Source organism: Schistocerca serialis, chromosome 4, assembly GCF_023864345.2.
Source record: "Schistocerca serialis cubense isolate TAMUIC-IGC-003099 chromosome 4, iqSchSeri2.2, whole genome shotgun sequence".
Lineage (NCBI taxonomy): Eukaryota > Metazoa > Arthropoda > Insecta > Orthoptera > Acrididae > Schistocerca > Schistocerca serialis.
Genome location: NC_064641.1, coordinates 801,317,240 through 801,344,763, shown reverse-complemented (window position 1 = coordinate 801,344,763; position 27,524 = coordinate 801,317,240). Strand labels below are relative to the sequence as shown.

Below are 27,524 nucleotides of genomic sequence, written 5' to 3'. Positions count from 1 at the left end.
TGGTACCAACCAGTGATGAACTTAGGTAAGATTTAACATTTTTTGCTTAAAAACTAAATATATGGGAGACTTTAGCACCTAGCAGTGGTGGCACATGAGAACTCCATTACAAATCACTCTTAACCAAGTCTTACCAACCTGGCAGGCTGACCAACAGCTTGTTTTGGAGTGCAGGAGGGCAAGAACTATGCCAACGTGATCAAGAGCCATACAAACAATTTCCTTGTGGCTCCAGCATTCTGAAAACAGTAATTTTAGGTTTACCCTCAAATTAAACAAATTTAATATATTAAGACTAAATGAAAGATAAACCGTTCCTGTCCCAACAACAACAGGGGTACAATGTTACATGGAATGACCACATGACTATGTCCGCCCCGACTAGCTGAATGGTCAGTGTGACGGGTTGTCAATCCTCTTGGCCCAGGTTCGATTCCCGGCTGGGTCGAGGAATTTTCTCCGCCCAGGGACTGGGTGTTGTGTTGTCCTCATCATCATCATCCTATCATCCTCAGCGACTGCAGGTCGCCGAAGTGGCATCTAATTGAAAGACCGGCACCCGGCGAATGGTCTGCCCGATTAAATAAATAAGCCACATGACCATAACTATAAGAAAAGCATGTGTCAGACGTATTCCTGAAATAATGCTAAAAATTTGAATTCATCCAAAAAGGAATCATTGGAGCTGAAGTGCTTTGTATCTTTCTTGTGAGCTTTCTTCAGAAGAAGATTAACACCGACTACCGAATTAGGAATAATATGACCATAAATAGAAATTCAATCCTTCCATTGTAGCTTTCAAAACCTCCAGTTGACTGATTTTCAGGTACTACTCATCTGTGTAGGATTCTTATTAGCAGATATTAATAGAGAAGATAAAATAAATACTCTTGTGAAAATGTAAAGTGTTACACCATGGATGCCCTCACTATATGCTACCAGACTGAAGCACCAGGATTTCCAGGCCTGTGCAGTATGCTGACTAAAATTTCATCCTAATGCAACCTTATGTTCATTACAGAAAGCAACTCTTCCTGTATATGAAGAATTGTGTGATTATGTGGTGGCTATTAGGTGTCTAATGTTAGTGGAACTTTTTATATGGATATTATTACGCAGCATACCAGGAGGGCGTGCATGTGGAGATTATTGCCATCTTTTCCAATTTTGGGGAAGATCAAATCAGAGGCAGGAGGGGCATGGAAGCAATATGCCAACAGATCGCACACTTGGTTGGCGGTAATGTAACGAGTGCAAAATGAGTGGTGACGAGATGGACTTCGGACACAGTGTAGCAAGAAGAGTGGCCACAGGTCCCTCCAGGACTACAGGAGATAATCATCGCATAGTTCAACTAGCTCTGATGACTAGATGGATGGCAACAGCTGAAATCAGGGCATATGTTACAAGCTGAGAATCAGCACCAACTGTTGATGACAGATTATTGGCACTACAATTGAGATCTCAAGTTACTGTGCTTTGTTTGCCATTGCCACAACACCTGTGTGGCATAGAGCCAGAATCAGCTGGAGCAGTCAGTGGCATTCTGTGGTATTCAGCCATGAGTCTCACTTTTGCTTGTGGTCGTCAGATTAACACCTTGCGAAAGGTTGTTACGTGAAGCAGTGATTCTCAAGATCTGTACCTCTACAGCTCCTGGAAACATGTTGTGTGGAGCAACTGGATATGACAACAGACTGACTTACTGACTCAATTCTTCTGGCCCCTATGTGGACTATGAGTCTCCACGAGAACAAGCCAACCCGCCTCGCTTCCCCTTCCTTGTAACTCAAGGCATCCATTTCTTCCTCATTCATATGAGATTCCACTCCAATGCCTCCTTCTAGACTGCTCTGTCTGGCTTTCTCAATGTATGCCCCAACCATCTAAATCTACATTACATCTACATCCACATACACACTCTTCAAGCCACCATATGGACAGTGCATTTCCTTTCCTGTTCCGCATGCATATAAAGTGAGGGAAAACTGACTGACTGTATATCTCCATACGAGCCCTCTCATATCTTATCTTCATGGTCCTAATGCGAAATGTATATTGGTGGGCGTAGAATCATCCTGCAGTCAGCTTCAAATGCAGGTTCTGTAAATTTTCTCAACAGTGTTCCTCAAAAAGAATGTCGTCTTTCCTCCAAGGAATCCCATTTGAGTTCTCTAACCATCTCCATAACACTTGCATGTTGTTCAAACCCAATGATAACAAATCTAGCAGCCCACTTCTGGATTGCCTCAATGTCTTCCTTTAATCCAACCTGGTGTGGATCTGAAACACTCGCACTCAAGAACAGATTGCACTAGTGTCCTATGTACAGTCGCTTCACAAATGAACCACACTTTCATAAAATTCTCCCAATAAACCAGAGTACACTATTCACCTCCCCTACCACAATCTTCACATGCTCATTCTATTTTATATTGCATCACAATGTTACGCAAATGACACAACTGTCAAGCAAGACACTACTAATGCTGTATTCGAACATTAAAATTTTGTTTTTCCTACTCATTCAAATTAACTTCATTTTTCAACACTTAGAGCTAGCCGCCTTTCATCACATCAACTATATATTTTGTCTAAGTCATCTTATATCCTACAGTCACTCAACTTCAGCACCTTCCCATACACCACAGCAAACAAAGGTACAAACTTAAATAGCTTTAGGAAATTATCAGGGGCTCTAAAACTTGAGGGATGATAATGCAAATTCCTTCTATTCTGAAAACAGGCCTTCATAAATTATCAAAGTACTAGTCTTCATGTGTACACTATCATATCCCCTTGCCCTACATATTTCCTGACTAATCTAATGGAAGGTTATTCATGCATGGCTGTAGAAAGATTTTTGATCGGATACCCAATGACTAGGAAAACACATGCAAAAAACACCACTACCACAGACAACAATGACAACAACAAGAAGTTAAATGAAAGGAGTTATGGTACACTCAAAAGAGCTAATGCAATTTTATGAGCACAGAAAAGTTGGACACATCAGTGACTACCAATCCACTGTGTGTATCACTCATTAAAGGCTAGAAGAAGCAGAAGTTAATTTTTTTCTCTTGATAAGTTTTTTCATTAGCAGTCAGTTAAATCTGTGATTTCTAAGTACTAATATAAATTAAAGTTTAAAACATATATGTATTTGCAGCCACTGCCTGGTAACACAACTGATAGCTTAAAATGTAACAGATGATACAAGTAGATTAATAGACAGTACTAATTCTATTAAACTGCAGGATATATACACCATCTAAATATTAATAGTGTCACATGTTCTATGATCAACTACCATTAAAATAATGTTGGTCTGACAAAATAATTGTACAACACTAAAAGAATGAAAGGATATGATTGCAGACTGGCTGTAATTAACTCAATTTTGTGCATCTAAATCCTGTATAATTTAGGGGAAGTGCATCAACAAAGATAACTGAGTTGAGTACCATCTGACATACATGAAGGACTGGTCATCCTTTAGAAACATCTAACAAAAATAAAGGAAGATAGCGGTTTTCCATCCCGTTAATGACAAAATCCATCAGAGATGGAGTAGAGGCTCGGGAAGGGTAAGTATGGGGAAGGGTATCATTCATGTCCTTTGTCAGAAGAACCGTCCTGACATCTGTCTGAATCAATTTAGAAAAAAGATGGAAAATCTAAATCCGGATGGGTGAACATGAACTTGAAGCCAATTCCTCCAAAATGTGAGGCCATTTAATTACTGCGCCCCTTGTAAATTAAACACACTGCACAGATTTTTAAATGTAACAAATAAAGAAATGAAAAACAGTAGCAACAGATACGGACTAGTTTCATTTTGCTACCATCATTTTATTGGTATTGAAAAATAAATTAAAGACATTTTTCTAAGGGTATGAATACAGTTAATTTTCTGGAAGTATGACAACTAAATCTCCAGATTACGACAAACATTTTATTGAGACTTTTGCCACATTCAAAACAAAAATCGTAACCTGCAGCTAAGTTCCAAAAGCAATTTAACTGAAACAGCTGAAGAACATTGTCTTTGTCGTTAACATGTTCCACATACACAATGATTGCATTATACAAACATATGAGAGATGAATAGAACTTTTTACATAGTAATTATATTTACTGGCAACATGTGTGCTTTTATCAACAGAAAAATCACTTTTCAACATTCAGGTAAGTATCACATGAAGAATTATACTGAAATTAAAGTCATCTCGCTGTTTACGGCAAAGAACATAAACTAAACAAACAGGGAAGTATGAGAAGACATAGGTGTAATAATAAATAATTTTAGAACATACAATTTTTACAAAGTGTACACTATGGAGATGTCATACACCGATCACCAAATGTAACCAGCTTGTATAATATAAAAAAAAAACCAACAACAGCAATATTGGTAAGTTATTATGCGAAGCACTATGAAAGTTAACGTCCCACGAGACTGACAGTAGTATCACTTTACGATTACCAAATTGTAAATAAAGACTGATGTTAAACATCACATTAGTAACAGTATGTAACATGAGATTTGGTAATACCAGCAAAAAATAAACTACACATGTCAGTATATGAAAGGCATAAAAATTAACTCAGTAGAGCCCTGCATTATACTTACATTGCAGGCACATAAGTGTCATTTTACAAATGCACTACAACAGCCACTATCAGTTTCAAAATATGCCATAAAATACAGTGATCTTAATTAAAATTGCTAGCTAAAAATAAAATTACAGGAAAATTAAGTGGACCTAGTCTCATCTAACAGATGATGCTGTGACAGAATTAGCATACCAGTATAAAAGAACAGACGACAGCTTATTTTAACAAACATTGTCATGTAGATAGACCATACATTTAAACACACTGCACAGGGAGATCATGGAAACACTGCTTCTGCATATGTGTGTTTTTAATCTCTGGTAAGAAGAAAACAAGGAACAGAAGTTGATTAAGGGGAACATGAAGTGAACTACCAGACTCAATTAGCATGCCCTTGAAACATGTAGAACAGCAATAGTTAAAGCATTTAGTAGTTATAGGCATTCTGCATACATTTTTGGCAGGGTGGATGACAAGGACTTGCCTCCATGGGATACTCACTTTCAACATGGGAACAAATGAAGGATATTTAAATTGATATACGTAAATTATATCAATTTTTATCACAGCTTAATGCTAACTATGTGATACATCCATTTGCACAGTTAGCACAAAATAGTGATAACAGAACAGATATACTATGTGTGTGGTTTCTAATGAGTCAGTTCTTTTGACCACAAACATTTCTTTGTTACCTGCCTACATGTTTCTCTGTACCTACCATTCCTTTGAACACGCTGCCACGTTTAGATGTGTTAGTTACAGGAACTTCGAAATGACAATTCTTTCTTCCAACAATGTAATCCTTTTTCCATGTTCATTAATCACCTCACAGCTTCATCTATTGATAAGTGGCCTTGGATCTGTCTTTTCCTAGAGGAAAATTCAAGTCATGTCACAATCTTTTTTTTTTACCAGCACAACTGACACAATGGCACATACATGTACCATTACACCTCCCCCCCTGCCCCCCCCTCCCGCCCTTCCCTTCCCTCCTTCCTCTCTCTCTCTCTCTCTCTCTCTCTCTATAAAACACACACACACACACACACACACACACACACACACACACACACACACACACACACACACAGTGTGCACAACCAAAACTCCTGTTGTCCAGTTCTACACTTAACGACTACTTTCGAATGAATAACGTTCGATGGTGTAAAACACTACGAAATATAAACAAAATCATATTACTGAGCCTTAACAGAATTTAAAATATGACATACAACTACAAACTATTAATGTAATTGCCACTTCTTACTAAGTAAATGTAAGTTTATGCAAAGCAGAACAGATTGAACCATTAAGGAAATTATCAGTACAAAACTGACAAAACAAGTAAAAAATTATGTTCCAGCGTTAAAAAACATCCTACTAAAAGTCTTACACATTGACAACTTGCTATAGTACTAACATACTTCACATAAGCTATTTTTAAGTATTTTATACCATATTAGATTTCGATATTGGTTCCTCGGTATGGATCTGACAAATATTTCTCTCCAAGGAGACGAATGGTTGACATCCATTTCTATGAAAACATATTATCTCAATTGACTTCAGAAAAAGTTAATAACAAATATTATGCACTGAATGCATAAACTATTCTGAGCAGTTTGCCCTCAAAAAGTTTGTTAGATGGAAATATGCATTTCTTAGGAAAATTAACTATGAACAAAATCTTAAGAAGCCTGTCAATCCAACGCAATTCTGATATTTTTTCAATATGAAAGTTTTTGTCAGTTGAATAGTGGAATTACAATATGATGAACAAAAATCTCTGGTATAAAAAAAGATATTTCCATACATATAAAGCACATATAAATACTAATCTACTGACTACTGCAACAATCACACAGCAGCCATTTCAATACTTGCATTCAGATAAAATTTGATCCCTAATGCCATAAGGCAGTGGAAGTTATCACAACTAACACAGATAAGTGTGTTCTTTTTGTTTCATATTCACTGCTTGTATAATTTTTTTTTTTTTTTGTTTCTTTGTTTTCTGTTTGATGAGGAACTGATGTATTCAGCATCGTGTAAAATCCTTTCAATTTTCTGACCTACCTAACTAAAATTTACACATAAGCTTTAGCGATTATCATATATCTCTGCACCGTTCCCTTTCCATACACTTTTAAAAACGGCCCAGGACAGAAAGAAACTGTACACACATTCACACATCTACCAGTCAACTTCACATCTGTCTACTTCTTTTCCCTGTAAGCTTTTACTTCTGTTCCAAAATCACTTCTCAGGACTTTCTCTGTGACACAAACAAATGCCCTCATCCAACAATATGGACCAAGAATGATGCATTTAGGTGGCACTAGCTTGAAGCCTGCTTCTTGAAAAATCATTCCTCTGCCAATACCTTTTGTTGTTGTTAGCGACCACCTGGAAAATTTAACAAAATTTCAGCTAAAAGCTTAATTGTCTAGCAAAAAATGCAAATATAATCATGCTTCACAACTTAATAATAGAGGTGCAAAGTATTTCACAAATGAACTGAAAGGTGGCAAAGGCACAACTGTGGCAATACACTTCTGAAATTGTTAAATAAATGGTCACTCAATCTCAAATTAAAAACATCTCCGAGTTTGAAAAGTTCTGCAACTTCAATATGACAAACTTTCTGCTGTTTTGTAGTCCAACATAACAGAGCTGCTCTTTATTGAGCTTTACACAATTTGCTCCCCAAAAAGACAACTGCACAGAGGCAATGGGTACAAATTAATACTCACAGATATGCCCCAAAAATTAGCTGCAATTATACACCAAATATGCTAAACCATCAAAGGTTCCGATCAGCAAATGTAACTTAAGTATTGGCCACTGCTAGTTTCTGTTACTCTTCTTCCAGTGTATGTGAGCACAGAGTCTCATATTTCATTAGAGAATCAAATATGGAGGGTTAACTCATTCCCTATAATGCAATGTGAAAAATTGTAACTTTTGACTACTACTGGGCACACAGGTAAGATACCTCCACAGCACACACTATTCAGTATTACAAAGTGTCTCCCACAACAAAACTGAGTAATGGAGAAGAGTTAAATGACTCAGACACACCACAAGAAAGCATAGTTACACCCCAACTGTACCTAATCTAAAGAAATAATTTATTCTTCATTAATAGCTCATACTCATTTCCTATTATTTAGACTGTTAATGGTGTACACTGCTATATTCAAGAGTGGACAAATTTGCTATCAGCATTCTAGTGTAAAGTATATGATTCATGCATAATGTATTTTTAACAAGTGATAAGCAGAACATACTTTAGGTGCATTCAGCCAAATCATATTTACCTTCTGTAAAACATTTTAACTACTTGTTTTAAAAGGCCATTCGTGAGTGTTATATGAGTACCAGCACAATAGTTTGTACCTTTCTTGCATCTACTTCTAATACTGATACTGAGGCAAAGTACATAGTTATTATTTTAACTTTGAGTACCCCTGGGAAAAATTATTCAAGTACCTGTCTTTCAGTCTCTGAAGCTAAGTGAGGTGATGTCAGTCAAGATATTAGACATTTGGGAGCAGCACACTTCATATTCTTATCTGATTATTCCAATTAATTTTTTTCAGATCACTTTAAGGCAGCTGTTGTGACGATTGTATGAGGTAAGCCATGGTCAATTCCTTTCCTTTTCCTTGTGTAACTGCTTTATTGCTCCACGTCATCAACTTGAGTTGAAAGGAAGTTACTTTATACTGAACATTATTTTTAGAAACTCAAATGAGAATTAATGCTATAATGATTCTCTTCTGATGATATGCTCCTTACTAATTCTTCAACCTAAGTTGCTGCAGAAACTATTTCTTCATTTTCTCCTCAGCGAAGTATTGCTGCCACGACGTGTTGTGCTTTTCAGTGCGTGAATATAGTAAAGCAGGGAACTAGATAAAATTGGTGTTTATATATTTATAAAACTGGATCATTCAGTGCTCTGATGCTTAGTCATCTACAATAATTTCACTGAAGCCACATTATTTGTAACTGATACATCAAATAGTTACAATGATTCTGACAAACATTTATTCACAAAGAATAAATACCTGCCCGTTTCTGTCAGCCTCTCTAATTACTTTTAGTGTAAATAAAGTACTGAAGAGACTAGACTTGGTAGAACAATAGAATATAGTTTGAGCCTAACTAAAATAGCAGGCAGAAAAAAGAAAGTAGCTTATCATTTAAGATAAAAGCTGTAAGTAGCTACAATTTAATTAATGTTTGTTCTACTGCTGTTTTATTTTAGATCCTTCAGTACTTAATGCAAATTAAGAACAACAAGATACACTTGCAGATATATTTTCTAATACTGTGTCAAAGTTTCTAAAAATTACTGACGAAATGCCGCAGCAAAAAGTTGCCTTCAAAACCTTTTTTAGGGAAAAATGTGGGAAGGTGGGTGGGGGGGGGGGGATACTCATGAGGCCTAACAACATTTTAACAATATAAATATGCTGAACAAATCATTTTTGAAGTATGACTGTATGGTAGTGTATCTTCAGTAGTGTAGTGGTCAATCACTCATGACACTGAAAGTTATTTTATAAAAAAAGTACCGGCGACATTCTGTAATAAGTCATTCCTCAGCACATGTAACAACCAGTGACCATCTTACAATTTCGATGAAATAATTTCTGGCATTCCTCTAGGCTACATACAATTCGATTTCCCATTTTTCTATGGAAAAATTTGCCCAATACATCACTTTCTTTACACAACAAAAATAAAATGTAAGGACGTGCTAGTGTGTGAATGCTTTGGGACATTCAGCTTCATAATAGATGTACAGTTTTCTCTGAAGTCAGAAACTGGTGGAATATACGAACTAAAGTGTGGAGATTGAGCCTCAAATGATCTATAACCAAATTTGTGTTCAGTGCTTCTAGTGCCAGAACATCTGGTGGCAGGGCCATTCCTGACGTACTAGATAATCAGAGTGCTGTAAGTAACTTATCTAAGTGTTTTACCTACGACCATTTGTTGAGGAAGAAAACTCACTGCAGGAAATAATTAAAAAGGGGAGTTTGTTATGCATAAAGATGCACATCTTGTCTCTAATTATGCACCATGTAGTCTTTGATTTCGAAATTATGAGGCACCATTTTTCATTTTAGGAGATCCTGGAAAAGCACAACTGAAATGTATTATTGTTTTTTCTTTATTCATTCATTGATTCATTTCACCTGTTTGATAACATAGTAACAGCAGATGAAGTTCATTACTAATGGTAAAGATGGACCATAACTTCTTACTGTTACCATCATATTTTGCTCTGTAAAAACCAATGCATACAAAAACTGAGGTGTTAGGAACAGTGAGTCTAGTAAAATTACAGCATTTTAATTGGTATAACAGAATTTACACAGTTTCTCTCGTTTTGTCGTTACACTTCTTAGAAATGTAATAAATGAAACAATGAAGTCAATGAGAAAATCCACCACAGCCCAAAATATGAAACAACATGCATTTTAAAAAATGCACAAGAAATTTTGCTGATCAGGAAGAACTATCACGAGGAATATGAATACAGGATATGAATTTCTCATTTTAACAAATAACTTTTCTCGCCAAGCAGACAGCAGTGTTATGTTGATTGAGGCTGGTTTCTTAATCGTTTTCCATCCACAGCAACACATCAATTCGAAGTATAGAGTTATAGTAAATTCTATAAGCTGCTTATTTTTTAATTACACTAAGCACACAGTAGTGCATTAGACTGCAGCACAGCCAACTAGACTGAAAGTAAGTAGATGCAAATTGCACTTTTACAGAAAGAAGGACTAACTTATTAGCTCATTTGTTCTAGATCTGTTCTTTGCCCCTGCATACCCAGGTTTAAATCATTTCACAGTACATACATAACACTGACATTTAAATGGAGTTCCAGATAGCAACCAAAACCTTTATTTCATTTCCCAAAAACAGCCTCAACTATGTCCTTAAAATAAGAACTGAACTACAATAAATGCTCCTATATCTGTTAACAACAGCCTAATTTAACATAACACCCCCCCCCCCCCAATCCCCCATGCAATGTCAGTTTTCAACTCGTCCAGCCAACGTGTATGCATTTGGGTGTCTTTGTCGTCGTCTCATTTGCGGGGAATGTATGTAGTTTCGCTAGAGAAAGAACTCATATGCTAGTACAAATATTATTTCCTGTTATGTGCTTCTATGTGCCACACATCAGTCAACTATATGAGTGGTTGCCTTTTCTTATTGTACGTATTATTCCATAAATGTACAATGTCAAAGAAAATACAAAAAGAGCTTCATATTAACCCACTCTAAAGTACAAGCAGAGAGAGAGAGAGAGAGAGAGAGAGAGAGAGAGAGAGAGAGAGAGAGAGAGTTTCTGGTTACTTCATCATTACGTTTTAGTTTTATACAATTTGCCATGGTTACAATGAGTAAATTCTCACTATAAGAAGTACCTTATTTCATTTTTCCTTCAATTTTTCAATATATCCAGGCCTCTGAAACTTTGCACATGACGTCCGCTTTTCAAGTTGGCTGTGCAACAGTTTAACAAGTGAAGAATAAAAAGCACGAGACGTTAGGCATGTGGCATGAACCAATCCCAGTGCAGTAATCACTTTCAGTGATGACATCGAAGCTCCCGCGTTCCTGGTTTGGTATTGTGTGAACATAACATGCTTTGTGGCTGGTTTCTACCGTGTACCTGCATTGTACTGTACTGTGCTGTGCTGTGCTGTGCTTGTGCTTGTGCTGTACTGTGATTTGTAAAATTCTGATACATGGAATGACACACAAAAAGAGTTCATTCACCTAGTGACAATCCTTTGCATTGAGATGTGCCACTAGACAGCCAGGAGTTGCTAAGAAGCTCTCTGGAGTTTTAAGAGAAGGAGAAAGAATAATTAAGTATCCATGGGCAGCAATCAGTTCCCACTGATAAAGTAGTATAAAAAACACCAAAAACTCATGGAATTAGTGCAAGAACAGTAGTAAGTGAATGTTATTGCAAAACGTATGCATGAGTCTTAATGATTCTGACTTCTGGATCAGATAATTTATTTTTAGTTACTCATGGAAAGAATGAAAGCAGCCTTACCATGTAACCGATTTATATCCTTTCCAGACTGATGTAATTCACAGGCATATTTATGCTTATTACAGCAGGAAGGAGTATCCCACTGTAGCCCAGTTGCTAGTACCATTAAGAGAAAGTGAACTTTTCATGGATGGGAAAACATCTAAAAACTGTGCTGCAAAGGTGGGTTTCTGTTAGAAAGCACTAGACAGATGTGAAGTCCTTTTAGAAACGGCACATATTCTTGCACAAAATTGAGGTCAAAGACATTCATTCAACAATATGACTAGAAGAAATGCTGCTGAAGCCGTCAGTATATGCTCAACAGATGAGACTCCAAGCCATAGCATTCATAATCAGATGGGAAGATAAACTAGATTATTTGTGGTCCATGCAGGTTCTCTCAGTGGTTTTGTTCCTGATGCACTTAGTTTTTTGGTCCAAAAAGACAGGTGATTAATGAAGATATGGACCCCACACGATTTGTGCTCCATCTTTCAGCCCCAATCATAAACAATCGCAAAGATGTTATGGTGCAGTGGTTGCAGGTGCAAAATATTGCTGCAGATGTCAGTACAAAGGAGCTTCTGTTATACCGCCTTCTTAAAGAAAATAAGCCTATGGTGTCCACATATGTAGTAGACGAAATCGCCAAGCAGCAGCAACATACTGTATTGAGGCTGAAACTGTATCACTCCCATTTTAACCCCATCAAGTTAGTATGGAGCGACACAATCACATACACAAGGAACAATAACAAGTCCTTTACAACAACAGAGGTGGAGACGCTGTTGTGTGGGAGCTCTTGCGACTGAATGCTGTCTCGTGGAGAAAAAAGATCAGGTACATCAAAAAACTTATTCGAGCAGCACAAACAACCGAAGGTGTCATCAGTGACCATGAATAGCTAATGGTTTGTCTTGGTGAGGATGCGACTCTCTTGGCAATGATTCAACAACAGTGACGATAGGGAGTGGTATGGAATAGTGCTACTGTATCCACAAAATGGCATGTGAAAAACTGCAAGTATTTGTTGTTTATTGCATCCTTGTAATTATGAAACCTAGAGTGAGAACTTATAATCTCTATTATTTTGTCCACCACGTACACACTACTTTCAAGATACTGGTCATCATCCAGTTATTTTTTTGGTATTCCTTTTGCTATGCTATCAAAAGCATGTGCTTTGTTATGCAGCTGTTTATTTGCTGTCATTGTTTCAAAAACTGGTTCTTATATACACTGATACTGCTTAATAGCTTACAGATGGAACAGAAATACATATTGTCTGCTATGTGTATAGAGTCTGCTGTTGCAACATTGTTACTGCAGTAAAGCCAGCCTAACTATGTAATGCGAGCTGTCAAGTGTAATGTTTCACTGGCACAGGTATAGAAAATAAGTATCACTCAGAAGGAATTATAATGCAAAAGCATAACAAAATAATCACAGTTGTATTTGGGGACTATAACAGCAAACCATATTGCACCAATAATTACAAAATGTCCACAAGTAATTACAATAGAAGAAACTGCATTCTAGTATTCTTTCAAACATATCATACCATGCGTTTCTTTTGTGTTACTAATATGGTCCACACACATATTCTCATTATATTCTGCTCTGCACTGTATTCATATCAGTAAAAAAATAATGAACCATCAGTAACACTGTCCTAATCCACTGAACAAAGAGGTTAAGATATAATTTAATACTGCATTTATCAATTTCTTTTTTTAGCAGTTTACCATAACCTGCATCTTCCTAAATTAACATGCAAACAATAACCTGTTACTAAACACCAACACTTGTGAACAAAGCCATCATTGCACCAGGCTGTATTTTAAAATTGCACTTTACTAAGCACTACTATTTTCGAGCTTAGCTCATTTTTAAATATCGTGATCATCATCATCATCATATCATCATCGCTGTAAATTAAAAATCACATACCATGCATTATTATGCATAGCACAGCCATCAAAATGCATGTTCTAAAATATAAAACAGATAGGGTAGTAGTAGTTGACAGTAGCTATTGTCTCTCTCTCTCTCTCTCTCTCTCTCTCTCTCTCTCTCTCTCTCACACACACACACACACACACACACACACACACACTCACACACACACTCACTCCAAGGTTTGTTTTCTCAGTGTTACTAGTGGTGTAATTGTGCAATAAGACTTTAGTTCTTGTGACCACTATCATTCCATGTATTTTACGAGGGGTAGAGCTTTAATAGTGACAACTATTTATTTACAGCATAAACAAAATAGATTCACATTTAAAAGTTTTACTGTCCTTCAAAGTGGCCACCAGCATTGTGTATAACACATTATCAGCAATTTAGAAGTCTTCAGATACCTTTAACAGAGCCAGTTGTGTTGATAGTTTGAGTTTAGTCGACTACCACCCAACGAATATCTACCAGTTCTGAAGTGAATGCCAAGAAATGTTTCCTGCAATTTATGAATAAAGCTGAAGTCACAAGGGCTTCAATGCGGAGAAATGTGGTGAGAAATACAGCAATTTTCAGCCTTACTGACAGAACGAATCAGTCACAACTTGTGCCATATGGGCCCGAGCACTGTCCTGCAGTGGGCAGGTCCTGCAGAAAGTGTCACCACTTCTTTTTGGCAGCTGGTCACAGGTCATGTTGCAAAAGCTGAACAATCTTGCAGTGTCACTTTCTGCAGGACCCACTCACCATTTTGCAAGACAATGCTCAGGAGCATAAGCACAAGTTGTGATATTTGTTCACTTGGTGGTGGTGGAAAGTGTTGTACCACCCACCACAATCCCCTTCAGCTGCAAACTTCATACCTAACCTGAAGGACGCATTTCAAGCCATTCATTTCAGAACTGTTACAAAGATTCATCACGCAGTAGATCACACCACTATCATTGTAACTTTCACTGCTAAGGGTATCTTATAACTTCCGTGGCACATGCAACGGGTCATACACAATGCTGGTGACTATTTTGAAGGACAGCAAAACTTTGAAACATATATCTTATTTTGTGTAATTTGTAATTTGTAAATTAACGGTTGCTGCAATTTCAGTTCCATCCGTCATAGTTTAGATCAGGCACCTTTAAGACCGAACAGTACTTAATGATACATGGCACAATTTTTAATTGACGAGGACGATGTAGCCACATGTGTTTTTGAAGCATTTGAAAATGAGCTACACCTAAATTAGTAGTGCTTAATAAAACACAATTTTAAAATACAACTATTCGGAAGATGTCTTTCTTCGGATTTAGCACAGCTGTGGTTTCCGTCAGGAAGAAATTGATCAATGTTTTGTGAACCAACAGTACCATTTATTCAGTACACACTTTTGCCTGTGTTGTTAAAAACAAAGGTTATTTGGTATTCAAAATAAGAAATGAACATCTCAAAGTAAGAGATTTGATGAGTAGGTAATATATAATTTTTTCAAAGAGAAGGCACTTCAATAAATGTCCAGTAGACAATTCTCTAAGCTTTGGCATGTGTTGTAGCTGTCTTCTCAAAGATATGTATCACTACCGATGCAATAAAATTTTCTGTTTTCACTTAACAGAAAATCTATGCATCTGCATGACTGCTTTTTTTCCCAAAATTGACAGTCAATCCACACAAGTTTCCTTGAAAGGATAGGATGCACTCAGGAAATGATCATATTCTTCAAAAATTTGCCACTATATTCTTCATTTATTTTTATTCCAGTTTGCAGCATTAAAATGCAGCCTTGGCAAATTAATGATCATGAAATACAAAAACGCTATCTTTTCAAGTGTTTGAAATGTTAAAGAAACCACAGAGTGTGTGTTTCTCCACATACGAAAAATTATTTGTTCCACACGATTCTCGCTTGCGTCAAGTTAATATACATAAGTATCTACCATAATATTAACATTATGTACAGGAACAGAAAAAATATATCTTCACGAACATGTATGTGTACTTATTTACATATGATAATATATTAAAAACACTGAACAGTCAACAGAAGACAGGCAATTTATTAGAAACTACATTCAACCATAAACCATGTGGCTAGACAACTTTCTCAATTTTATTTATGTGTAAGACAGAATACAAAACACAGTTGAGAACAAGTGATTGCCTGCTGCATTTAAAACAAACTTAGGCTATTTCTCTCACAAACATCAAACACACTGTGTGAATCGAATAAAAAAGAAAAAAAAGGAAACAGTGCCTTTAAGATTATTTTATGTAGCTTACACGAAAAATGCTTCTCAAACTGCACTGAAGCAAAAAAAGAAATATTGCTTCAGTTTTCCGCAATTACACTGTCTTTTACTTCCTATCTTTTGAGTAGAGGAATTCACTTTCATGTTTCTCAATAAGTAGAATCATTGAAGAAATACCGAAATAAAAATTTTAAAAGTGCCCACGTCTTCAAATTTTTAATAAACAATTACAAACAGTGTTTTGACATTTCTAAATAATACAAAGGACACAGCTGTGTGTTGATCAAGCGCAGATTCAACATCATCAAGGACAGAGGGAGACACACACTTCACGTCCGGTCACCACGCTCCTTGGCCGACCTCTCACCTGGCGTGGCTACGCCTGCTGTGGTTCCACCTGCAGCCAATGGACCGGCACCTGATGGTGGTACAGACTTCTGCTTCAGCATTGTCCAGTCAAACGTGTAGTCATACTGGTGGTTCAATGTGCGAAACAAGATACGGAAAAGTTGCCGCAGATACATGTAATCAGGGCTTTCCTCAAATCTCAGTCCACGGCAGTAGTTGAGGTACATGGCAAATTCAGCTGGGAAACCCTGCATGGAAACAAGTACGCTGTGAGTTATATTTGCATAAATTAAGACAACATTAAAACACAAATATTGTGCATTGAGGGGATTTAATAATTTGCAACTTTAGAGCGGTCAAGTTCTAACAAAATACAATCATTCTTTCACATTTAATAAAATTGTAATTTCATTCCTATACCAACAACATTGCTTTTTAGATACAAGTTTTCTACAGGCACAGATAGAATACAAGTTACACAATATGTGAATTACATGTGGCACTAAAATACATTTTTCAGTAATCATTCACAATAGAGACTCATTCACCAAATTTGCTAAATAGAGGTTGCACATTTTTCTATGCAATAGAATAGGATACAGACCGAGACACCTGTTATTCACAGGCATCGCATTATCAACTGTGTATGTAGATTGATACCATACATCTCTTAAGCTATGAGCTGTACTGTGTGCACATCTACAACCAGTGATTTGTGTCTCAATACAAAATCTATATGATAAAAAATGATGTAGATCTAAAGGAGGAAAAAAAAAGAAAGGAAAGGCAAAAAAAAGAAAGGAAAGGCAAAAAAAAGAAAGGAAAGGCAAAAAAAAGAAAAAAAGGAAAGGCAAAAAAAGGAAAGGCAAAGAAAAGAAAAAAAGGAAAGGCAAAAAAATAAAAAAATAAAGGAAAGGCAAAAACGAAAGGAAAGGCAAGAAAAAGAAAAGAAAAAGGAGAGGCAAAAAATAGAAAAAGGCAAAGGCAAAAGGAAAGGCAAAAGAAAAAAAAGAAAAAAAAAAAAATGCAAAGGCAAAAATAAAGAACGGAAAAAAAAGAAAGGAAAAGCAAAAAAGAAAGAAAAAGGAAAAACAGAATCCCATGATTATTTAAATTCTAATAATATCCTTTCTGTAATAATGTCAACATGGCCCACATAGGGTCCATTATCTGTCTTACGTCTGTGGTACACAAAATCATCATGTGAACATGGTGTAACTGCAAAACATTAAATGGCACACTTCCGGACCATCTTTGACAATACTGTCACAGCATGGTGTGCAGACATAATGCATCGGCTGCACAACAAGCAGTGCAGCGCCACGAAACTGCATCAAGAAGGCGCTGACCTGATGGCCAATGGGCAGAGTGAGCATCGCCACACCTCCAGGAAGAGAGTTCAGTGCCCCCTGTCAATGCTGATTTAACCAGGCGCTCATGACTGATCGGCTCCAGTTTGACCACAGACCTTGAGAGCCTCAATACTGAGTAACAGGAAGATGATACTTACACTGCGTTCTGCACATAGTAATAGTGGGTAAAGAAATTGCACGTAGGAGGTGCAAAAAGCAACTCAAGCCACTACATAACATTAAGTTATGTTTCTCTTATTTTTAGAAATAAAGTGTCCTATTAATTAGAAAGTTTAATATACAGATCATTTTGGATCCTGCCACCGGCCATTGCTGCCTCTCTCCTTCCTTGTTTGTGTTGGTGCTGACTTCCACAGTAGCTGACACAGCACAAGGAAACATGAAAAAAGGGTGAAGTGTCTCGTAGTACAGGCCATTATTACCTGTTAGGTCATACCTCACTACATCTGTGGCATCCATTAATTATGTACACTGAATGTCTTGTTTGTACAAATACTATGCAGAAGTAAATATATCAAAAGCTAAGAATTTATGTAGACTGTTTTTAACTATCAAAGATTTTGTAGTTGACAGACACATTGATTGTTGCAGATGTTCACGGTATGTAAATAATCAGTTTGTACTTAAGTGTATACATATTTTCTTGTGTTACCAACACCAATGTGCACACACTTCTTTGCTCATTCTCTGTACCACACGCAACTGATTATGAGCTATATGTCCTAAAAATGGTATGGCAAATAAGTAGTTCTGAGGTGCAGCACACTATGTACAACAAGAAGTCCATTACCAAATATATAGAAGCTGCAGACCACCCAACAAAGAATACATGGGTATGTCCCATTCACTGCATCATCAAAAAGGTTCAAGATGTTATCAATTATTCTAAATACCATGGAGCTGGTTTGCAAGGTATGAAGAGAACTACCAGCAAGTTGAACGCTTGAGTAAAAGCGTTAAGGTTTACTTTTAGTTTAATTGGTAACACATTGCCCATGACACACAAGTACCCGGGTTGGAGTCCAAGTCTGCGATAAAGTAACTTCTCAAATTTTCAATGTACATTTTACATAATAGGAAATATCCACATCAATGAATTACATTTGTGAGACCTTATGAAACATGAATCTGTTACAAATATGAGTGATGATACTACTGAATTACAGGTGTGTTTCAAAATCTATTAATTTACATTTAGTACTTACTTTACACAAAACCTCAACAGGTGTTGACATCTTCTTTTCACTTATCTTCTCATATTTCTGTTTTTTTGTTGCAGCCTGAAAATTAAAGAGGCTCGTTATATGACATACAGCATTATTTACACAATCCTCAAATACGAGTAGAAATGTAACAAGAGTGTGAGAGTAGATATTTCAAAATAAGTCAGTGGCAACCTAAGAATATTGAATTCTCAAGTCTACTGAAGAAATGATTTTGATATTAACCTTAAGACCTTGCCAGGGTAAACTGCCACGGTTGAAGTACATGAGCACGTACCCCAGAGATTCCATATCATCCCTACGACTGAAAACAAAGGAAACAAATGCATGTTACAATTACTAACAAAATATTAAGTCCAAATTTATACAATTTATTACACTTTAATTTCATTACACATATTACAATTGCTTTATATGGTAAAGTAGAAGTAATTTATGGAAAATAATTATTTATAACAATTTTTTTAGCTGCGAGAAGAAAAATAATTGTATGCGATTTAGGACCAAAACTAGCAAAGGAGAGGAACCGTCATGATCACTCAACACACACTTTCACCCACATTGTGACCTAGTGGATAATGTTTTTCCACTATCCCTCTATATGGCATAAATCTTAGACATGGTGCCTTTTGAAACACCAGACATTTTGGCTTCCTTTTTACAGAAGCACCCAATGAGTACCAACAATTTGGCCATGCCGTTAAGTCACTTTGCTCCAACACAATACACTCACAACTACACAGAACACAGTTCTGACCACGGCTGACAACATATTTAGGACATTGTGCTGATGCCATTTGTAATCAAATACAAGATCCCATCATACTATACTAAGGCAGGGGGGATAACAGTCACACACACACACACACACACACACACACACACACACACACACGACACCTACACATAAAACATAAGGACAGAACATTAACAGAATTACCTAAGATAAAGAAATACATATTTTAAGACAATAGGTTATACATATATGTGTTATACATATACAGTTACAGTGCTGACTTTCACTTTAGGCCTCATTAACTGCACAAGAAAGAAGACCTAGAAAAGAGTATTGGTTCCACCATCCTACTTCAACTGCATGAAAAGCAGCTTTAGAATTTGAAGCAGTGTTTTCAAATGTCAATTCCTCCTCCATAAAACAAGAACTGCAGAAATTACATGCCACAATATGGCAAAAACTTCAACAACATTCCAAAGGTCTAAGGCAGAAATAACTAACATTAAGATAAGGTTATAATAGAGGGAAACATTCCACGTAGGAAAACTATATCTAAAAACAAAGATGATGTGACTTACCAAATGAAAGTGCTGGCAGGTCGACAGACACACAAACAAACACAAACATACACACAAAATTCAAGCTTTCGCCACAAACTGTTGCCTCATCAGGAAAGAAGGAAGGGGAGGGAAAGACTAAAGGATGTGGGTTTTAAGGGAGAGGGTAAGGAGTCATTCCAATCCTGGGAGCGGAAAGACTTACCTTAGGGGGAAAAAAGGACGGGTATACACTCGCACATACACACATACCCATCCACACATATACAGACACGCGCGTGTATACCCGTCCTTTTTTCCCCCCTAAGGTAAGTCTTTCCGCTCCCGGGATTGGAATGACTCCTTACCCTCTCCCTTAAAACCCACATCCTTTCGTCTTTCCCTCCCCTTCCTTCTTTCCTGATGAGGCAACAGTTTGCTGCGAAAGCTTGAATTTTGTGTGTATGTTTGTGTGTCTGTCGACCTGCCAGCACTTTCATTTGGTAAGTCACATCATCTTTGTTTTTAGATATATAACATTAAGATAAGTTTGATTAGGAAATAACTGCACTGGGAACACTTAAACAACTCAGCCAACATAATTTCATTTGCAAGCACTGAACTACTGGTTCTCAATATCGAACTGGTGTTTTAAATGGGCAAGAATTTCAGTTTATAGAATGTATAAAAGTGAAATAAATGAAGCAAACAATTTTGCACATTGGGACCTAGACCATAAAATTGGAAGCACTGTTAGCTTGACTGTCTGTCAACTATAATTTTATTGGTGCACTTTCTCTATGTTCCCCTTCATTTCTTTACATCTACTTGTAGGTACCACTTGCCTGGATTCTCCACAGAGACTGCAGTTTAAGCAGCTGGAAATGCATGTACTTCATTTGTGTCTTTGCAGGTGAGTGTTTCTGAAGGTTGGGCTCATTCATCAAGGTGGTGAGGCATTAAGAATAGAACTGCTCGAGTTACCTAGCGATTTTAAGAGAAGTGAGCTTGATATTTTGGATGACGTAGCCAGTGATTCTAGGGATGGTGTGGATTACAGACAAGAATGAATTTCAGATAATTTAAGGAAAGGATGTTCCAAATGAAATGTTTGCTGTTTTTATTTAGCTTTCACGTTAAAGTGTTTACGGAATATAATTTTTAAGTAAGTAATTACAAATACAACTTCTTGCAGCATTAAATGAGAAACATAGATGTCTCAACATTAGGTCCTAGCTTCTGGATGTTGTCTGGACAGCACTGAAGACAAATGACAAGGGTGATAATTTGGTGTTGTACTGACAGAGAAGGTGGATGAACACCTGTTGAGCGTTAACACTATGTTCCTGCTACTGGTATATTTCCAGGTTCATCTGCAACAATAGGTATAAATCAGAATTGAATTTCCCTTACTTTATTTTTCATAGTTTATTGCAGATTCACTGACAAAACACAGAGGAACTAACTAATCTATAAGCCTTTTGGAGCACAAAGAGTCACAAAGCACGATATCCTTTCCTGATACCTGTGTAATAGCAAAAGGAAGGGAGTTACTCTTGCTAAAATTAGAAGGTTTGTAATAACTATGGATCATACTGGTGCCTGTCCAAGATGTCACATACAATAATGCTGATTCCAGAATCTTTGTGCCATTCAATTTACATCCAATTATTGATCTCCGCATCAGATCCATCTATTTCCAGAAACTTTTATAGAAATGACAGTTGACTAGTCGAGAAAACGGAGGAAATAGAATGCACAAGGTGAGACATTTTCAGGAAGCACTGTTGTAACTTCTAGTAGTGGCTCGCAGAAATTTGAACTGTTTGAATAAGTTTGTATGTAAATAATTATTCAAATAAATGGATACTTTTAAAAATTATTCTTGAATAAATTATCAGCCAATACATGGAGTATTTGTCATTTATTATTGATAACTAATTAATGAATGACTAAGACTACCACCACATTTTCCTTGTTTCCTTCTCAATTAGCATTTATGTAATCAGTTTTTCTTCCTGTGGTTCACTACAGTTTATGTCCAATAATTTATTAATATTGTATGCAGATGTGTTTGTGAGCCTCTGAATGAAAGCCACATTACAAATTGGGAGGTCTGGGGTTGATTCCTCAACTGGTTTAAAGATTTTTTTTTGACATGGTTTGTTTGTCTCTGGCAATGACTGGTTAATATGAAAATGTCTAGCTGCACTGTGGTTCACAATCTACACCAAACTGTTTAGTTTCCCTGTAACTGGTGAGGTCAGACAGTGCAAAGGTCGATGGTAAGGAAGGGCATGCACCTACAGTAAGCCCATGTCTAGTACAACACTGCAGAGCTTCAGTTTGTGCATGGTTATACTTACTTTACAGTGCAACAAATGCAACACAAAAATGCTTTGTATGCAAAAGGCCTTGGAAGTTACACTACTGACACTGCCCATTTAACATACTCTGCATTTGTTGATGCTTTCTCCTCTCCCTTCCTCTGCCAAACTGTGGACAAAGTACGGACTCTGAGGTCAGTAATAGTCAAACACAGTAAGATCTTTTTCGATGCTGACATCAAGCGGCTTAGATGACGGTAGTCCACTCATAAACAATCCACTGTTGTTAGTGATCCCACTTCAGTTTTTCATCTACAGTTGTTAAAATTAGAGGAGGAGTTCATACAAGTCATACAGGCAAACAACCTGGTGAAGAATATCATGCTCTTGCGAAGCAAATGAGACAAGAAGAAAGAAAGCTTTAAATTTGCAGAATCACAAAGAAAGATTGTTTGTCTAAGACATTTCATAATATTTGTTAAGTGTTTCATACATTCCATTACACCACTGATGTTGGTGAACCCCACTTAAATTGAAACACTGAACAATATAAACATTTCGTATTATGGTACAAATGTAATCAGCTGAAGGACACCTACCAGAATATAAGAAATACTTTCAGCAAGAATTAGTTGCAGAAATAAAATTAATATTGCATGAATAGAATATATATGAATCAATACTGAACGTACGGTCAAGCTATGAAGTCTTTTTTTTTTTGGGGGGGGGGGGGGGGGCTGATTGGATTAATAGTAAACTCCACAGATAGTCCAACACACTAGCATGTTGGAGATTTTCTGGGGCATGTATCTACAGAACGGAAGATTTTCTGGGGCACGTATCTACGGAACAACTACCTAGACACAATGACAGATAAAATTCATATAATTCATAATCAAACAATGTTAACTGATAGTGGAAACAAATTTATGAAAGCATTTTAAAATTTGTAGTTCAATGGAGTAAGGAGATGACATGACTGCTGAAGATGATACTGACTACTGAGGCTATAGATGTAAATTTGTGCACTACAAGTGATGTTAAATACGTTCTTCAGAACCTTGATGAAAATGGAGAACACATAGTACTAACATAGCCCATCTCAAAACAATACAAAAGTGAATGATTTGTGGAATGCTACTGGATGTCAAAGTCATCCAAAACAATTCTAAGTGTTTTAGGCCAAATACTGTGTAACCGTAGCATTACAAGATGGAGTAGTTTATGCAATGCAATCAAATAAATTCACTGACCTTCGTTGCAGCTGCAGTTGCAGGGAGCTTTGTGTTTGAGAAACTTCAGAAGAGACATTGGGGTGTATGAATAAAATGGATGTACTTTGGGTTTCGAATTTCTGAGAACATTCTCAAGTTCACATGAATGAAGCGAGTCTGAGAATATACTTCACCAGCGAATGTTCTCAGCTTGAGTAGAAGGGTGGGGAAAGTTGCTCAACAAGAACAACATTCTTAGATTTCGTATGAATAAAACTCCAGTAGTTCCTCACAGGCGGAGAAGATTCTACCTTTTTTGAAGTAAGCTCTGTAGCATACTTCGAGCTGACCAAATTACGTTGAGGTTAAAATTTAGTTTTTACTTAAAAAAAAAAAGAAAAAAAAAAGAAAAAAAAAACAGAATTTACACTGCTTGGCCAGCAAAAAAAGATATACATAGCCTACAGAAATACTGAAGAGAGAGTTCACAAGTTTATACAGATTTAACAATAACATTACTTGGCTGGCAAACTTCCCTCCTGAAAATAATGAAAGAATAGCGGGCGACTTTTCAAATTCAGTGTAAATGAAAATATTTTTGTGTTATTTAGCAGGCCAAGGTTTTCAGACTGGTGTCTGAGAAGACTTAGGTATACATCACAAACATTTTCAGATATTTATCACCATGCTTCTCTCTCTCTCCACATGTTAAGTTTATATATTATAAGAACCAAAACTATCAATTTTTGACAAAATTCTTTCATTGGATAGATAAAAAAATCTACTCACCAAGTGGCAGCAGAACACACACATAAAAGTCTGTTGTAGTTGGCAAGCTTTTGGAGCCAGTGGCTCCTCCTCCTGGTAGAAGGAAGAGGGGTTAAGGAAAAGGACTGGAGAGGTTTTCCAAAAAGGGGTAGACTTTGGGAAAGTCAGCCAGAACTGCAGGCCACGGGAGACTTGCTGTATGGGATGAGACTTACTGTCTTCCACCTTTAAGCTCTCAGGTTTTCAAATCTCATCCAATACAGTCCCCAACAATCAGTCTTTCCTTCTCATTCCATATGCTGTCTCCCCTGACTCATGGTTCTGGGTGACTTTCTCAAAATCTACCCCTTTTCCTAGACCTCTCCAGCCCTTTTCCTTCACCCCTCTTCCTGAAGGGGACACGGGCTCCAAAAACTTGCCAATTACAACCACCTTATGGGTGTGCTCTGCCACCATTTGGTGAGTATATGTTTTATCCATCCAATTAAATAATTATGTTTTGCTCCATTACAGATAAGCAGCCCGATCAGAAAAATTAGTAACTGGTTTCATACAAACCTAGCCACTGTTCCTCGTAAGAAAATCGCATGGGCAACTGCTGAAGTACTTGATGCATGACTGGCCCATTAATATATCATATAAGAACAAAATACTTTATGACTGAAGATGAATGAAGCCCTACTTCTTTGAAATTTACTGTTAAAGTACTGATTGGGAACTTTTCGACTCAATTGTTTTCTTCTGCAAAAACTTCAACAATTTTTGTCCCACAATGGCCTTTGTTTTCTTGGTTTTGCTGTACTTAAGCCTTCAAGAATGATTGCTCTGTTGAAAGGCACCAGCATTTTCCTGGCAGCGAACTGAGCGCATCGCCGAATTAAGGTATTTCTGGACATACTTGTTTTCCCCCCAACCAACTGATGATTACAAATTTTTGCAGACAATTAATTTCAACCTCCCATGGGCATTCATAGCTGTGCGACCCATGTTTGAGGATGCTACAAACTGAACTGACAACACATTTAGCATAGAAGTGGAACCGAATGTACAGTAACTCGATTTTTACATTAGGAGAAGGGTTTCGGTGCAGTCGAAAAACATCACACATTTCGTTTTCCAGTCACTATAGGGCAGAGTGCAGCCACTATGGGCTATAGTGGCAGATAGCTGTGAGTGTATACAAACTAGAATTCCGACAGCCATACAGGAGAGAGGAGAGGAGAGGAGAGAGGTGCCGGGAAACAAGCTCCGCCTCCGTTTAGCATGGCAGCAGCAGCACAACTGACACATTGTTACAGGGATCTCTGATCTGTTCCGTTGTTGTACGGGTGGTAACCGAAATCCATGATAGACCAACATTAGTCGCTTCACTTTTTTCAAAATACATAAAGAAAACCAGAAGCAACACGTAACACAAGGCATTCAGAGATGGCTACCGCACAACTGCTTGTTGCAGTTAGCAGAATATTGTTGGTGCGACCACAGCTCAAAACATCCTCCACCTAATTTGCCACATTATACCATCTTTTGAGCTTCGACTGACACACAAACTAGCATGTTTCTTTGTTGTAAAAATGATAGGTCCCACAGCCGAGCACTATTATGCTGCATTATGTGATGTGTATCTTCATTAGACCATTGAACTGTCCACAATCTGCATGGTGCCGGATCACTGTGCACACTGATACATCATTGTGTTCGTACACTTTTTTATTTTGCAGGCTGGGCTTCACCAGATGTACAATACCAGGAACTGAAAATTGGTTACATTTTCGATATTTATATGCAGAAAATAAAGCTATTTCAAACTATCTCTGATTAAATAGTCCATATAAATACAGTTCGCTACGAAATAGTGTCTATTAGATAATTTCACATTTTCGCATTTTGAGGAATAATTTGCATCTATTTTGCATTAATCGCAAAACGCGAATTTTTCCGATCTCTATTCATGGCTGATGGTGCTAAATAGCAATGTCATCAGCACTCTTGTATTAATGATGTACCAACAAGCATCGTGAAAAATAAAAAAATTACAATAAAACAGAAAACCAAGTTGCATTCCCCCCTACAAGAATCTAAAGGCCACCCCGATAAGGTGAGCTTCAGAAAAGCCTGTAATACAATCCCAACGAGACACAGCAGAATAACTAGATGAAATCATGGATAAAATAGCAGTACATAAACAGTTAAAAAGGGGACAGATGACTGTGGCTTGATGACTACTTATAAATAATGAGTGACTCTGACACTATGACACACTAAGATCTGATATACAATATTCTGAGAAGAATTCTGGACACTACACAAAATCCCAAAACATGTACAACACTCGTCTTATTATCTGTTAAAATACAGGACAGGTCCCACAGGAGACCCAAATAAACCTTCAGTTCATCATAAAACACATTCAATTAAAATAAGTCTTACTAATAGCTCCTAAATGGTAAACCATAATCTCACTGAAGGTTTTACGCAACATAGTTTATTATTCCTTTATTTCCAGCCACTGAGCCTCCCACCAACACATGGCCTTCCCGATCACAAATGAGGTGACAGTCTGCAGGTGGACTGAACAGCGTGCAGTAGCTGGAATGGAGCAAGCCTCCTTGGCAGTCACATCAGCAATTTCACTTCCCTGAGTCTTTATGTACCCTGGAACCCAGCAGATAATTATTTTCTTGCCTTGCCTTTGCAAGAGAAGGAGAGTGTCCTGCACTTCCTGCAATATCCGATCTGTTGGGTACATCTGACAAATACCAAGGAGGACACTTTGAGAATCTCAGCAGATGAATTTCTTGTTACAACACCATCTCCTCTGCTCCACTGCCCACAGGACAGCAGACAACTGCACATAAGAAACCGAAAACTGCTCTGCGTGTCCTGCCCTGAGGACAATGTTGGAGAACACAACTGAGCAACGGACGAAATCTGCCTGCTCGGACCCACTGGTGTAAACAGGAATAAAATTTGTGTGGTGATGTAAAATCAAATTTAATTTAACTGTAAAAATATAGTCTGTGGTGCAGTGCTACCTGTATGCAATCAGTTCTAGAAGTAATCTGGGCCTCATTAATAGCCAGGGGGATT

The 27,524-nt window shown here is 37.2% G+C and overlaps 1 protein-coding gene across 2 annotated transcripts in view; it reads right to left on the bottom strand.

The window, feature by feature from the left end:
- Nucleotides 1-3,938: 3,938 nt before the first annotated feature.
- Nucleotides 3,939-27,524, bottom strand: part of LOC126473397 (casein kinase I) — a 104,986-nt gene continuing 81,400 nt past the window's right edge. Inside the window, exons 5-8 of one of the 2 annotated variants that reach the window (XM_050100407.1) lie at nt 19,079-19,157; nt 18,836-18,910; nt 16,277-16,505; nt 3,939-7,029 (exon numbers count right to left, since the gene is read on the bottom strand). In XM_050100407.1, coding sequence (XP_049956364.1) covers nt 7,019-7,029; nt 16,277-16,505; nt 18,836-18,910; nt 19,079-19,157 — 394 coding nt within the window. In that variant the 3' untranslated portion in view covers nt 3,939-7,018. Of the gene's footprint in view, nt 7,030-15,396; nt 16,506-18,835; nt 18,911-19,078; nt 19,158-27,524 lie in introns of those variants that run through there. The other variant, XM_050100406.1, reaches the window with a different exon arrangement.